The sequence below is a fragment of the Lagopus leucura genome, unplaced genomic scaffold, assembly GCF_019238085.1.
Source record: "Lagopus leucura isolate 7727_CA_CO unplaced genomic scaffold, USGS_WTPT01 Super-Scaffold_73, whole genome shotgun sequence".
Lineage (NCBI taxonomy): Eukaryota > Metazoa > Chordata > Aves > Galliformes > Phasianidae > Lagopus > Lagopus leucura.
This window is the reverse complement of record NW_024962252.1, coordinates 23,635,264-23,650,974: the sequence shown is the minus strand read 5'-3', so window position 1 is coordinate 23,650,974 and position 15,711 is coordinate 23,635,264. Positions and strand designations below refer to the sequence as shown.

At 39.8% G+C, this 15,711-nt stretch overlaps 1 protein-coding gene across 2 annotated transcripts in view; it reads right to left on the bottom strand.

Annotated features, from left to right (window-relative positions):
* Window positions 1–560, bottom strand: part of SENP6 (SUMO specific peptidase 6) — a 66,791-nt gene extending 66,231 nt beyond the window's left edge. For both annotated transcript variants that reach the window (XM_042877665.1, XM_042877673.1), the window contains exon 1: window positions 455–560. In XM_042877665.1, coding sequence (XP_042733599.1) covers window positions 455–506 — 52 coding nt within the window. In that variant the 5' untranslated portion in view covers window positions 507–560. The remainder of the gene's footprint in view (window positions 1–454) is intronic.
* Between the last annotated feature and the right edge of the window lie 15,151 nt (window positions 561–15,711).

Genomic DNA, 15,711 nt, shown 5'->3' with positions numbered 1-15,711 from the left:
CCGCCCGGGCGGCGCTGCCCTCACCTCGCGCTAACCTTGCCGGCCCGGCAGCCCCCGCCCTCCCGCGGCCGCTCCCGCCGCCCGCCCGGCCGCGCTGCGCCCGGCCCCGACCGCGCTCTGCCCCGGCAGCAGAGCGCCACGCTCCCACCGTCCCCGAAAAATACAGAAAGAAAGAAAGAACCAGAAATCAAATCCCCCTCGCTAAGCCCTCCCCCGAAGCAGGTCTCTTTTTACCAAACGAAGCCACCCTCTACGGCACCCACCCTTCCCCCACGCCACCGAGGCACCTCTCATTGTCGTCGTCCCCCCAAGGGGACCCGTTCCTCCCCCCCGATGCGCACACACACACATACGCTCGCCTCCCCCGTCCCCCAGTCCGTATCGTGCCCCTCGCCGGTTGCCAGAAGGAAAGGCGGCCCACGGGCCGCTCTCCCCCTGCCAGCCGTGCACGCACCTTCCAGAAACAAGCTGTCTCTGCAGCCGCCGCCGCCGCCGCCACCGGCCATCTTCCTCGAGCCGCGCTGCCTCACTCCATCGCCCAGCGAGGCGGCGGGGCCTGGCCCTTCCCCCGGCCTGCGCGCTCCGCCGCTCACCCACCCCCACTGCGGAAGGCTGCCTGACCCGCAGCGGCGGCGACGCCGAGGCCCGGCCCTCCTCCCGCACGGCGCGCACGGCTGCCCGGGCCGCGCTGCCTTCCGGCCCCGCGCAGGAGAAAGCGGCGGCGGCGGCGCGCCCGCTCCTCCCTCACCCTGCCCGCCCGCCGCAGCCCCCCGCGCCGATGCCGGCCGGGCCCGGCCCCGCGGCGGCCGGTGGCGCCCGGCGAAGGGAGACGGGCCTGGCCGGAGCTCCGCCGGAGGCGCCTCCGAGCCGAGGGGGAGGACGAGGAAGCGGTGCGCGCTGCGCTGCCGCCCCTCTCCTCCATGAACGGCGCGGCGGGGCCTCCCCGGAACCCTGGCTCGCCCGTCCCCGGGCGGAGCGGGGCCGCCGGCGTGCCCCGGCCCCCGGGCGATAAAATGGCCGCAGTAGGGCTGCGCCCGGTAACGGCTCGGGTCCGCGCTCCCCCCTATCAGATAGGAGGCGGCAGCTTTTTGGAGGTGAGGAGGTGGATCGGACCGCGTAAAATGAATGAACTTTCAAGAAGCAGGGAGCTCAGTGCGCAGGACGGGGCCCTGCTGGCTTCCCCTGCTCGGGCACAATACGGCAGCGGGCCACAAAGGTCTGACGGACCGTTGTCGGTCGGCTTTCTCGTGGCCGAGTTACGTTTAAATGCAAAACTGGGATTCTGCAAAAAGCACGGCGTTGGCAAGGCAACTGCACAGAAACTGCAAGTCATGGCCTGAGATGTATGTGATTTTTACAATAAATATAAATAAATAAAAATACACTTGTTTTCTAACGTGTAGGTATTTATATTTTAAAAAGGATACTTCTAAAATACTTTCCCAGGATACTTAGCTACCACATGCACAGTTTTTAAAAACCAGAAGGTACATTCTGACCATTTAGAAGTCTAAAAATCCAGAGATACCAGAGGTAGCTTTATTTCACAAGTTCCTAATGCTGGCATTTCATTAATACTACCTTTACTGCAGAAATGAGGAATTTTTATGACCAATTACTGAAAAGCAAGCTTCCACAACTGATGAAACTTAAAGAGTACGTATGCCCAATGAAATCCTAAACTAGGTTGAGTTCATGTGCCTAGCGCTTCTGAAGATTAAAAGTTAGACAAAGAAAGATTGCAAGATTTCTCAATTATTTTCATTCCTGAGGTTTCTGTACACATAGCAACCATAAGCCCATGTGCTTAAAGACACACAAAGGAGAGTGCTTAGTTTGGACACAAGAAAGAAATGCAGAAAAACAACTAAAAGCACAGAGGTGCCCTGTAAGACCTGAAAGATATCAGACTGCTCCCTGAATGCTATGTTGCCAGAGCTAATAAATAAAATAATGAAAATAAAAATACTGAAATAAGAATTCCACAACCTGAATCAGTGCTGCCACATTTACACTTCTCCATTCTCAACATATTTAGATGTGGAAAAAATGACTTTTCATGAGAGAAGTATCACAAAATATCCCGCTTTCATTAGTAACAAAATTAGATGGAAATAGATTAGGAAAATTCAGTGCAAGCTAATTATAGATTAAAAAAGCAGAAGACCATATGTGCATACTAGAAACCTAACATTAAAAGATCAAAGTATAAATAGCAATAGAAGAAATTATCAGTATTAATCTGGCTGCAGAGTTGATTTTAGAAGAGCTCTCAAATTACATCTCATTGCGATATTCTGTTTGGTTTTGTTGTGTTGGTTTTTTTTTTTCCCTTTCTTTTAATAGGATACAAGCAGCTAGTATGCAGTAAAATCTTTCTCTCCTTTTATTCCATGAAGCTTTTTTAAGTTATGTTATTATGCTCAGCTTTGTTGGTTTGGTTGTTTGTTGTTTGTTTGCAAAGTATCTGGGGGGAGCGCCATACTGATGAGCCAAGCCTTTCCACCAGCCTCCTAACTCTGGTTGGAACCATAGGATTTTGTCATGTATAAGAACTGATTGAGTGAGCAATGAGGAAATGAGCATTCCTATCCCTGCTGGCGAAAATCATACAGAATTTACAGCGGTTTTTTTTCAGTCCAAGCGTTAGTTGTCTGAGTAAGAACCCAGGAACAAAATGGAGCAGCTCATTACTTCCTGGCTTCTAGCAGCCCCTACAAGCTGACTATTTCAAGTATGGATTTACAAACACTCACACCAAGATCCTGAATTTACAAACATTTACATCTGCATTGCTCCATTGTCACAGCACTGCACAGAGTGAAAAGCTGATTACCTTAGGTGAAGATGGATTTTTATTTCATCTCACAAATCTCATTTTTCCTTCTCTTCCTGCATTAAAACTTGTATTAATAAATACAAATCAGATGACTTAGTAGTGAAATGACAAAAACGTGTTTTTCTTCTTTATATTTCTAATTCTTTCCCAATTAATTCTTGTTTTAGCTATAGCTTTGTAAGATTAGCCAACAGAACAGGGAACATTACCCCTTGGAACTCTATTTCCTCACTTAAGAAAATAGAATCAGGGTTACATTTTTGCAGCTTCTATAGTTCTGGCTGTATGCATTACTTATTTTGTTTTACTGTTACATAAATCAAATATAGACATTTTAGAGAATTTATAGGTACTCTGAATCAAATCTTTGTAATGTACAGTCCACAAACCCATTTTGCAGACTACAAATTTAAGTTTTTTAACAGTAATGCCATTTAGAAAATAATGATTATGGACTGAATTATGTTTCATTGTTTTCCACTGCTGCTTTTGGAACAGTTCTTTGAACGTATTATTGATGCACCATCTATTTCCTCTATTAAATATATATTTTCCTTCTATCTTTATGACCTGATGCCTATTTTCCCCTATGCATTTTTAAAGCAAAATCAGATATATTTACTCTTCCAGAATATTCCCAGATGGAAAAGTACCCCTTGCCTATGACAATGCATCAAGATAAGTTTTTCTTAAATTTTGACATTATAGATAGTTTGTTGAGTAAATAGTAAATAAGTATGGGCTGTGATCATCAGGACTTAGTCTGAAATGTCTTCTTAAATCTTTCAAATCTGATCAGCCTATCTCAAAATGCAAGGTTGTGTTCTTGCAGATTAACCATAATGAACATCTATTAGATTTTCTGTTAGTGTCATGAGTATTTTGAAAAGAAAAATCTAGCTATTCATTGCTGTGGCTTTTGCTTAAATACCTGCTGTACCTTCTTAGCCATTACTGCATTATAATCATTCAGAGAGAAACAATTTTTCCTTAAATTTGAGTTCTCTGAGATCAAGCAGATGTATTGGACCAAAAAAAGTTACGACTCGTTCAGCATCAAAGTGAGAGTTATAGATATAAAAGACCGATGGAAAAGTATGCGCAGCATCATCAGCCTCAGTAAAGGGCTTCAGTAAACAACCTTACTTTGTGGAAGGTCTGGGTTACATCTGGATGGTCACAATTTTCTAGAAGAAAACAGGAGTGTGGTGCACAGCCCAGAACCGTGCACAGCTACTGCGAAACAGTACCTCTCCTAAGCCAGAGCTGTGATTGTGAGCAAAAGGGAAACTTTATGGAAGGCAGTGATTTCAAACTTATGTATGGAGTCATGCAGAAGAAGAAGAAAATAATGGATGCAACTATGTCATGAAAAATAAAGATCAAAGACTACGTAATCAGGAAAACAAAATTATGGAAAAATTTAACGTAGTAAAAATGAAAGCACTTAAGGCATCCAAAAACATCCCACATCCAAAACACACTTTGTATACATGTACAATGTCAGATTCTGTCTCTAATCTCCTACTTTTCATATCAAAGGTATGTGCCCAAGTCAAGTTTAAGGTAGTTTTAAGCACATTTAATAAATATGGAATCTTTCTTCATGTTAAGTTACACAAAAATCTCACAATTGCACATGGAAATAAAAGTACTTAATTGTCAGTTAACAAAGCAAGGCTTGCTGATGGTCTTTTTTTCTAATGGTCTCACCCTTTAGAAAAGTAATTGCTGACTTGCAGCTGAAATCATCAGAGATGCTTCAAAATTAATCTCAAGGTTTTTAAGTTGGTAAAGCTATCCAATTTAAACAAATACGTGTCAGAAACAGAAAATATGTAATTGAAATTGTTTCAGCAGGATCACACATGTTGGGGGAAGATCACCTTTCCTCTGCCTGTTTCATGAGATGCCCATTTCCATAAGGCTTTAAGAATACTTGTGTTTCAGAGCAATTAAGGCAGTCTTTCCCCAAATGGTATGTATTATATGTAGGTAACTTCTGTATGCATCTTAATTGTGTTTCTAAAATTAAACTACATCCAGGACACGTAAAACATCAAATATTAACCTGTATGCATACAAGCAGAAATACATATTAAAAAGCAACAAAAAAAGCAGGTTTGTGTACAAGGGGTTGTGTCATAATCAGAATAAAAGCAAAGCAAAAAAAATCACTACATCCTACCAATGATCAGTGTATGTGTTCATATGATGCTGGCAAAAACACTGAATTTCTTTCTAAAAAATTTCCCTCTCATAAGAAGAACCTCCAAAATCTGTTCCCACTGCAGAAAATTGATGAGAGATCTGGACTGTGATGATGGATGTTCCTGTCTGTGTACTTCAGTGGTTTTAGTGTATTCAGTCTCATCCGTGGAGTGGAACCAGTAAAAATACACGTGGCAACAGCTACACTGCAAAGAACAGAATCCACACAATAAGGATTTGAAAGATGTAAAGGGACCATTAAGTTTGACCTCCTGCAGACAGCTAGGTCTGTTGTTACGCTGTCTCTGGTGCATGCCTTTAAAAACTCAGTTTATGATCAATCTTCAGTATCCACAAATGATGTTTTTCCCTGGTATCAACCTGAATTATCTGTCTATGAGTAAATTTCTTCTTGTATCTTAACTGGAGATCACTGAGCAACTTCTATATACAGGGAGAAAGCAGTTATGTTTTTCAGTCTTATCTCTTCTATAATTCCTTCAGCCTTCCTTAATTTATTATTTTTAATCTTCTCCCTGGAGTCCCTTTAACTTGCCTGCATTTTAAAGTGGGACATTCAAAACAGGACACAGTACTAATGTAGGTCTCTCTAAAGTCGAGTAAAGCAGAATGACTGTCATCTGCTTCTGACATACTGCAATTCCCCTTAATATAGCCTAAAACTTTTTCAACAAAATCAGTTAGATCATCAATTTGTAACCCAGTGTAACTTCTTGTTCTTTTTCCGTTCTATTGTTCCCTAGCCAGTTATATCTCATTTTGGAGTAGTTTGTTTGATTTCTCCTTCTGAAGTCTATGATTACTTGCCTTCACTACATATTAGCTTGCTGGTTTTAGACCACTTCTCTTAATCGCTCCAGATCGCTACAAACTCAATCCTGTTACATTAGGGGCTTACAACACCTGAGGTCTGACAGTGAAAATGCTAGCAGAATTCTGGCTAGGACAAAACAGCAGAGAATCAAGTGCCTTTCTCAGGCCCACTGAAAAACTCCCATTTTTTTCAGCCTGCTTTTCCTAGTTCAGTTTTAAGATGTCACACAGGACAATGGATAAAGTCTTACTACAGTCATTATCACTTGCATCTTTTCCCTAGTTATCCTGTATGCCAACAATTCCATTGAAGATGGACAAAACTGTACTTTGACATCAGAATTTTCTGTTTATTCTCAGGAACAGGAAATTGGAATACAAGTCCAAGAGATGCATAAGAAGACCTTGACATCTGCGTCAAAGCTTAAGCCCTTGCTCTTCTCAATCTTTTTCATCTCACTCACAAGAGGAAGGATGTTATTCAGTGGCATTATTTCATCTGTCAGAAGATTGTGGATGTCTGTTGCTATTTCTGAAAACAGTATTTACATTGTTTAATGGAAGTATATTTTAATAACATAGGTCCACATGAATTGCTGTTATACGCATAGCAATTTAGAGAGCCATGGGCTAAAACTTGAACATAGGAAGTTCCATACTGACATGCAGAAGAACTTCTTTATGGTAAGGATGATGGAGCACTGGAGCAGACTGCCTGGAGAGATGGGGGAGTCTTCTTCTTTGGAGATAGACAGAACCCATCTGGATGCCCACCTGTGCAATCTGCTGTAGGGAACCGCTTCAGTGGAGAGGTTGGACTCGATGACCTCCTGAGGTCCCTTCCAACCCCTGTGATTCTGTGATCTGTAATTGTCAAATGATGGGATGTATGTTTGAAAGGCTCTAAGCAAGATGAAGTTTTCTCCAGAGTTGTATGGATATCCAGATTAGTTCATGTAAAATCACCGTGAAATCAGAAGTAAGATAAGTTCATGGAGTAAAGTCTTGGTAATGAGAGAGTAGAGAATTTTGACTGATGGAAGTTACGTGGGCCCTGACACAGGAGAGTTTAAAGAAAATGGAGTTGCCTCACGTGCTCACATTTCTACTACACAAAAATATCTCAGTGCGAGGAGATTTGCTAACTCATAGTGAGTACTGAAGTATTTGCCAGCATGCTGTTCCAGTTCATGAAGTGTATGAAGTGTCTGATTTCAAGGTTTTTTTTTGTTTTGTTTGTTTGCTTGTTTAAATGTAAAGATCTTCCAAGCCTTTACACTCTTTGATAAACAACAGTGTCTTCACTATGGGTCCATCTGATTAATTCATTCCAGGTGTATGCCATCCCTTATCACAGTAGCTACATGCATAAAAATTAAATGACTCTGGTTGTCACTGGTGTATTATTCATAATGAGTACCATTATGGATTAAGTTTTTCTAATAGTCACATATAGCTGTTAGGAAGCCAAGAGGCTGGAATGCACTGGGTCGGTTGCTCCATTCTAGAAATCCCTGGAGACCCCTTTGTTTGACACACCCACGTCACATAAAAATGTCAGTAATGTAACTTCTGATTTTGTCAAGAGTGAAGGGGATGTTCACTACATTGGGCGTAACAGGTGTGTGATCTGCCTCCAGTGGATTAGACTGGTTTAGATGTTTCACTCCTTTTTCCGTTAAAATTTCATGAGAATTACTTTGGTAGTTATTCACCTTCTCTGGGAGCATGAAGTCCACACAGTAGGTAAGTATATTATGAACACGCGTAAGCATATTACTTAGTCTATTTAGAGTCAGAAGAAAATGGCTGTTGCTTTTAATATTAATGAAGACAGCTATCTCTATTTCTTTTTGATAAAACTCTTCAAACTCTTCAACATGAAATTAGATTTACTTATTTTAATATACAGAATTCTGCAAATTTCTACAAAGGGGTCTGAGATCATAAGGACCATCTTCTTCATTTTTAAACAAAATAGAAATATGAACTCCAGTCATTCATCGGTTTGAAGATGTGAAGTACTCTGACTGAGGATTTATGGTTGCTAAAACAATGTGAAATTTCAGCAGATTGTTTGAACTACTGACCATATGATATGATGACATTTAAAGTGGAGCATACCTACTACTAACATCTGTTCTATTTGCTGTCTTGTTGTATAGAAGCTTAAAGCACCAAAAAGTTTTAGAGTGCTGTATCAGTTTTCATCATAAAAATTCCAGATATGTACCAACCATAAGGATGGATAATAGTTGTAATTGTTCTCTGGAAATCTCAACAAATAAAATATAATCTTTTTAGAAGTAATATAATTTAAGAAAGGAAAATTAAATCACATTCATTACTTACAAGCGGCTTTCTAAAAGGAAAATTATCAAATAACAATTCTAGAAAAGTATTGGGAAGATATTTAATGCTATAGAATGCTTCTACGCCGAAAAAACAGTGTTTTCTAACTGAGACTTTGCTCTTTGTATCTGCTCTGGTTTCCATGGAAATAAATAGGAGGCATTACTTCTGGAGAGATATGCACATATGCTAAATATGTTTAAATATATTAATATGTTTTTATGGTTTATAATTAACAGGATATGATTAACAATATTTTCACAAATTGGGGACATTTGTTTTGGAGTCTCATTTTTGCCCTCATCACTCTATTTAGCAGCAACCCATCTGCTGCCATCTCCCCTTCAGCAGACAGACTCACCTTGTTTTCAAGGGTCTCTTTACCCATTTGTCTCAGTTCTCCCTGTGGCTCCTGTACTAAAAGCAATCCTTCAGCTTCTTGTCTGTCATTGTTCAAGCTCTCTTCCCAGTATTCCCCAAAATGTTTCTCTGTGGCTCTTTTTATTTAGTTTCCATTTTCAGCTTCTTTCCCCCGACCCAAACCGGTACCAAAAACTCCTCCCATGCTTCCAGCAGAGATTTCTCCAACTCTTTCCTTTGACAATTGCTACTCCATTCCTGCCTATTATTGCAGCTCTCTCCCACTGCTGTTTCTTCTGCATTAGTTTGTTAGTATCCATGAGCCATATTCAATAACTGAGGGTAGTAATAGCTGAAATTTAACTAGATGAATAAAACCTAGTCCCTATTGAGTATATTTTCTTCAGTGCTGTAATTCAGTTTGATAAAAAGAGAGATTCTGTCCTTTTTCCATTAGCTAACACAAGTCATTTTGTTTTTAAAAATGTTGCACACATATATGTAAAACTGAAACAGCAATCCAACAAATTTCATATTCAGTGCAAAGAACCTCAGCAAAAACATAATCAGTGCAACACAATGTTTGAGATTTTAAGCCAACAAAAGCCAGACCATTTAGAGCTAAGGTTCCCATAGCAACCTTACTGTCTCCTCCTGTGTCTGTGTCTTTTTTTTTTTGAAGAAAAGACGACATATTGCTAGAGAATGTGCTATATTATTCCATAAATAGAACCTCAGCCTAATAGGTAAGTTAACTACAGAAAAACTTGGAAAATTGTATATGTGACTGCAAAGGAAATTAAGTCAACGTGGCTCATAGAAGCACTGCATGTATATAAATACTACAGGAAATTTTCATGTAAGCTGCTGTTACAACATCATCATTAGCACAAATTCTGGTTGCAAGTAAATTTTTGGCATGCTTATAGTTACGCCAATTATTTCCCCAATATATAGAAAATATAAAAGGTAGTTAATTAGAGGAGGAAACATTTCATATTTCTTAAAAAAAAATACTATACAAGAATACTCTTCAACTTCTAAGGGATTATTTTTCAGAGAAGGCAGCTACATAGAAGTACCAAGGAACTCAAAATAGGCAGTCAAACTTTAGGGCCACTTTAGCATTGATTTTGCACTTTACATTGAAGTTATTTTTGATACAGAACCATCTCAGAGGACCTAGAATATATCATTACAGGCACAGCAGAAAGCACTTCAGCATCCAACTCATGAGTTTGAGTTTCTCATTCTGGATGCTGGTTTAGGCACTGCAGTTCAAGAGAATGAAACCCTATTTTTTTTTTTCCTGGATCTAGATTAAGAGGATTAAGTTGATGTCCCTGGTAATTTACCATAACTTAAAATTGTGCTTTTTAGAATTGGAAACATTTTATGTACCATTGATGCAAAACTCTGGCAAACCACATGGTAATCAGTTAATTTGGAGAGGATTTTAAAACAATAACACAACGAAGAAAAACAAGAAATGTCACTGAAAGAAATACTCCTGAAACAAATTAGAAAAATACCATCCATTTGCTCAGCTGGGCTGTAGCATACATTTTCCTTATTCAGTTTCTTTGTAAAATCTACAATGAAGCCGTGGTTAATGTCCTGACAGTTGTTAGCATCAAAGCAGGTGGATACTCTTGGTATTCAAGCACTGTTAGCTAAAGAAACCTGATGCTCAACAATGAGATGACTGGCAAATCCCTGAAGAATCTGCTTTCTTATAACAATATATGGACAATAACAGACAGTGTGTCAACTAAAAGTGGGTAGCAGTCTGAAATACTGAATAGATCCCCAGAGAAATAATAATGAGGAACTATTCAACCAATACCCTCTATCTGGCTCTCAAGGACATTACAAGACAGTAATCACATTTTGCTAGGCTGGATTCAAGTTTGTTGGAAGGAGCAGATTAACATTTACTTGTTAATCTGCATTTAAAATAGGAAAGGGAGGAAGTTAAGATTTTGGGGGGCGAAAACAAATGAAATGCATGGAATCTTAGGGTCTGAATAGTGAGTTTTCTTCTAGATAATGGTTAAGGTAGGCACAGAGAAGTAGCATAGATTGAAAATACAGAAACAAAACATGAAGAGAAAAAAAACCACATAATGATGAAAAAAAGAGACGGAGAGTTTGAAGAATGTAAGTGTGTGAGCTCAGAAAAGCCAGTGGGACAGAGCACAGGCCGGAATAGTTTTCCATACCATGAACAGGGGTTTGAAGTTACCTAGCTCCCTCTTACACCCAGGGAAGTTAAGAGTCTTTCAAATTCTCTCAAGTGATCAGAACAGTAAACTGGGGTATTTGACTTCCTTAACAATTTGCCTTCTAAACTAAAAAAGAAGTTAAAAACATTCCTTATAATGGGTCGATATACCTTTCACCCACGTTACAAAGTTCAGAGATAAGAACATATAATTTGCCCTTCTAAACCAGAGCCGTGTGCTCGAGCTAAGTGCAGTGTAACTGCATCAGTGCTACTCCATCAGCTCTCATCAGCACTGCTGGTGAAATCCTTCTTCCCTCACTGGGCTTTTGGTCGTGTGTGCAATTTTGCTTGTTTTTCCTTTTTAAAGTTTCATCACAAATGATTACTTACATACTGGAAGCAACTTTCTGAAGGAAGCAGAATTGGAAGCAGGGCTGAGAAACATCTTCCCAGTGTTGCCTTGGGGGAGGCTTATGAATCCAGAGAGAATGGAAAAGCCTTGGCTTGTGGGAAAAACTGAAAGCAACGCTTCTAGCCCAGGAAGACTAGCTTTCACCCGTCGGGTGACACCAACGCTGGGCTTTCCCGACCCCCTCCTGCCCGCGGGGACGAGGCTACAGCACAGGTGCGCGGCCGCCTGGCTCGGATCCAGCGGCCGTGAGGGAGCGACAGTTGGGCGGCCCCGGGCACGCGGCCGCGCGCCGCCGCTTCGTGCTTCCTCCGGCAGAGCGCGGGAAGGGCGCGCCCGCCCTCGCGCCTCTGTGTGTGCGCGGGTGGATAGAACAAATTCTCAGCTACGAAATGTTATTTTTCAACATAGCCACCAGCATTACCTGTGCGTTTTCACCAGCCACGAGCAAGAGCCTGCATGACACATTCATAAATGTCTGCACCAGCAGAGGGAGCGCTGTTTGCGCTGCTGAAATGTGCCACTGTGTCAATGGGTGCTATCTTCTTTCCACACGGAGGAGTTTAATTCCACACCTTTGCTTCGTACACGCTTCCATGTCAGATGCCATGCTGTCAGACTGCCCCATTGCTGCCATCTGTTGAAAGGCAACAAAATGGAATGGATGATCGATAGGAAGGTTCAGCCTCCACTGTTATACCACCAACATCCTCCTCTGATGCCGTAGGCAACGTTGTAAGATAGGAGGCACTACTTTCAGAGCAGCCCTTGTAATGATATCCTGCCTTCACAGGTAAGCACGAGGGAATCAAGTTAGCATCAAGTTAGCAGGTATTTATTTAAAATCAGTGTTTGCTTTTTTTGGGTCACAAGGATTTTCGTGATGTTCTTATGCTCCGTAAGTGTTGTTTGCAGGATGTTTGTAAGCCATAACACCGTGGGAGTTGTGTATATATAAAATAGCTCAGAACTGGTTTGGAACACTGTAATGGCATTCTGATATTTAACTCTGTTTTAAGAAATAGCTACAATTTGTGACTTTGGTGAATGAACTCAGAAATTTATGTTTCAGAGGTAAAATTTTCTGGATATATTGCTGCAGCAGAGCTTAAGTTAGTTTACTAGAGATCCACCATCTGTCCTTGTTTGAATCATGACTTCTGGGGAAATATGTTTAATTCTTTATTGGAGCTTCTGGTGCAATACTCATAGTTTACAGCAATCGTCCAGCTTTTAAATGTGTCGTTTTGTAGGTCCAAAACCAGAAGCAATTACCTGCATTAGCAATAAAGTGTCAGTGCTTCAAGATAAACTCATCTGTCAGCATGAGATAAATTAACCTTTAGATTACTACTTTTTTTGCTTTACTGTACCATTCAGGAGGTTGAGAATGAGCAGTCAGCTGTAAGAGAAAAACTCTGTTTTTCTCCTTTGCTCAATTTGAAAGAAGGTGATGAAGGTAATTCCTTCAGGTCTCAGTCAGGAGCTGTTGAATACAGCAACTCTTTCAGTTATGAAAGGAAGGAATCTGAAGAACTGAAAACAGTGTAGCTCAAGCTGAGAAGAGAAAAATACTTGAGATGAGACTACAGAAGGAGGAGAAGATACAAATCAAAGTCTTTATCATCAGGACCAACTGGTGAATATTTTGGAAAGTTAGGTAATTTATTTAGACAATTTATTATGAAATTAGAGAAGTAGCACTTTGCCTTACTTTGTATTTTAGGAAACAGCTGTAATAGTATTTATAGTACAGACAAATTTTTGTAAAATATATGGATGAAGTGAGGTACTATTAAGAACAATATAAATATATATATATACATATATCTATAAAATCTCAAATTACTGACCCCCAAAGATAGGATTTTTCTATAAATACTATTATATAAATAAAATTGTTACAGCTACCTGCCCCATAAAAAGTCAATTTTTGAGATATTCACAACTTCTAATGCCTTAAAATTCTTCTATTGAAGTCAGAAATGCGGTTATCCTTTGTTGCAGAAACACAGACAGTGCGATTCATCACTTGCCTTTAGATGACTACAGAACTGGTCTACTTTTGAGCTAGAGGTCTGCCCTTCTTTTGAGCTTAATAGAGAGGAATAGGCACTTTTAAGGTATGATTTATTTCAGATATTTTCGGATAAATACCTGAGTTAAATTGCTCCATCAGCTCTCCTGTTTCTTTCAATTTACTACATGGAGAATTTAGATTCCTAGCTCAGACATAGATTTCTATAGCATAGGAATCTCTATTGGATTAGATGAATCCTATAAACTGGCAACTGAGTTCCAAAGTAGTGTTGGAATCACAGAAACATCCCTAGACTTGAAGAGGAGAGTACTGGATAATTTTCCTTTTTTATGCCACATCCAAGTGTCTCAAATATTAATTGAATTGCTTATCCCTTTCTTCATTGATGTTTCTGGGCTAGTTGTCTTCTCTGATGGACTTTGCACATGTAGTGGTTTTTCTTAGTTTGTCACCAGGGGGCAGATTCGTACTGTATTGGCTCATCTATTTTTCTTTCTTTTTTTCCCCTATCAGCAGTAACAATCTGCAAAAGATGTGTGTGCAGGCTGATCATTTGAGAAACCTTGAAGTATATACTGTTGCATACAGTTTGATTTTAATATGACTTTTGTGTGATTAGGGTTTTGTGGAAACATTTTAATTACGGACTGAATGTTTGATCAGGGATATTCTATTTATAATCATTTAATTCAAGAAATCAAATGAAACAACACAGTGTAATGAATTTTCCACTCTACTTATCTCACTACTTACTTCAGTCAGTCATTACAAATGGTTAGATATTGCCACTTTTGTAATTTTTATAACTTACAAGTGTGAATGAGAAATAGTTGATTCATTAAAGCTTGCTTCCAAAACTTCTATCTCACGCTTATGTGATAGTAGTGCTGCTAAAAAATGCTATGAAGGTTCAGAGGTGACCTGATAGCTGCCTTACAGTACATAAAGGGGAGCTACAGGAAAGAAGGGGACAGACTCTTCAGCAGGGTCTGTGGTGATAGCACAAGGGGAAATGGCTTCAAGCTTAAAGAGGGTAGAATTAGATTAGATATGAGGAGAAAGTCTTTTACAGTGAGGTTGGTGAGACTCTGGAACAGGCTGCCCTGAGATGTGGTGGATGCCCCATTCCTGGAGACTTTCAAGGCGAGGCTGGATCAAGCCCTGGGCTACTTGATCTAGCTGTGGTGTCCCTGTTCACTGCAGAGCAGTTGGACTAGATGGCCTTCAGAGGTCCCTTCCAACTCTAAGAATTCTATTATTTAGTGAGAAATAAAATTTATTTCTGAAGGTAATTTAAAAAGTAGAAATATATTTCCTCAAATACACCTTTTTCTTAAACAAACAAACAAAAAACTAGCAAAAGCAAACTTTATTCTGTTCTTTTCTCTCTTACCCTTTTTGCAAGCAGTATATTCTTACCTCATTCTTCTGTTATTTGCTACTAAAATTTAGTAGCCGAATGAGTTGAATGATGTATACCTATTTAATCTTAATTTTAGAAGATTTTGCCATTTACTGCATTTTGTCTTTACTGCAAGGCGGCAAGAATTCTTTGTTGAAGTAGATTTTCTCAAACTGAATAAAAATAACCTGAGTCAGAAACTGAGATCCCATGTAGAAAATTCTGGCTTAGATGTTTAAGGTATAAGGCAATTGTAAGAAAACAAAGAATCTACCTAATAGTGTCACTTCCCCTCGACTCTTTCCATTCTCTCACCATCTCTCTTTATCTGTATAAATATATATATAAAGTTCTTTTAAGGGAATTTGAGTAGAACATATGACACATTAAATTCTGATCCCATTTTCAAACCCAAATTGTTTAAATGAGATTATATCTCTTTGTACCTTTGTAAATATATATTCATGTATCTTCAGATGTCGGGCGTTGCTGCAGAAAAAGCGAATACTTTAGATATCTGGTCTCAGTTTGCAGGTCAGAGGTATGTGGGATGAAGTACAGAGTGGTGATTGTTTTAAGATCAAAGGAAAGGCATTAAATAACATTATTGTTGAAATTTGTGCTCTATTTTTAAAAGAACAAGATGCCAACTAGCCTTTGCCTTTTCCTACATCAAAACTTACATATTTATTATGTATAATTCTCTTGCTTTAAACCGTCCCTTGGTAATAGTTAATGGGAGAAACAGAAATGTATTAATTATGCCAAATATTTATTCCATGCTGCCGTTACTCCTACTGGTAAATCTAGTGTGTACTGACCTTATTCATTGTATCCAGGACATTATGTAAGGGAAAAGTATGCATAATGTTGTTGTGGACAGTACATCCCACACTTAGACAGAATCAAAGTAGTCTTTAAGACATTTTCTAGAATCTACGCAGTGATACAGACCAGATGGCAAACATTTAGTATACTGTGTTTGCAAATTTCAGCTGAGCCTTCTAAGAAATCTTTCTGGGTGTGAATGGACTTT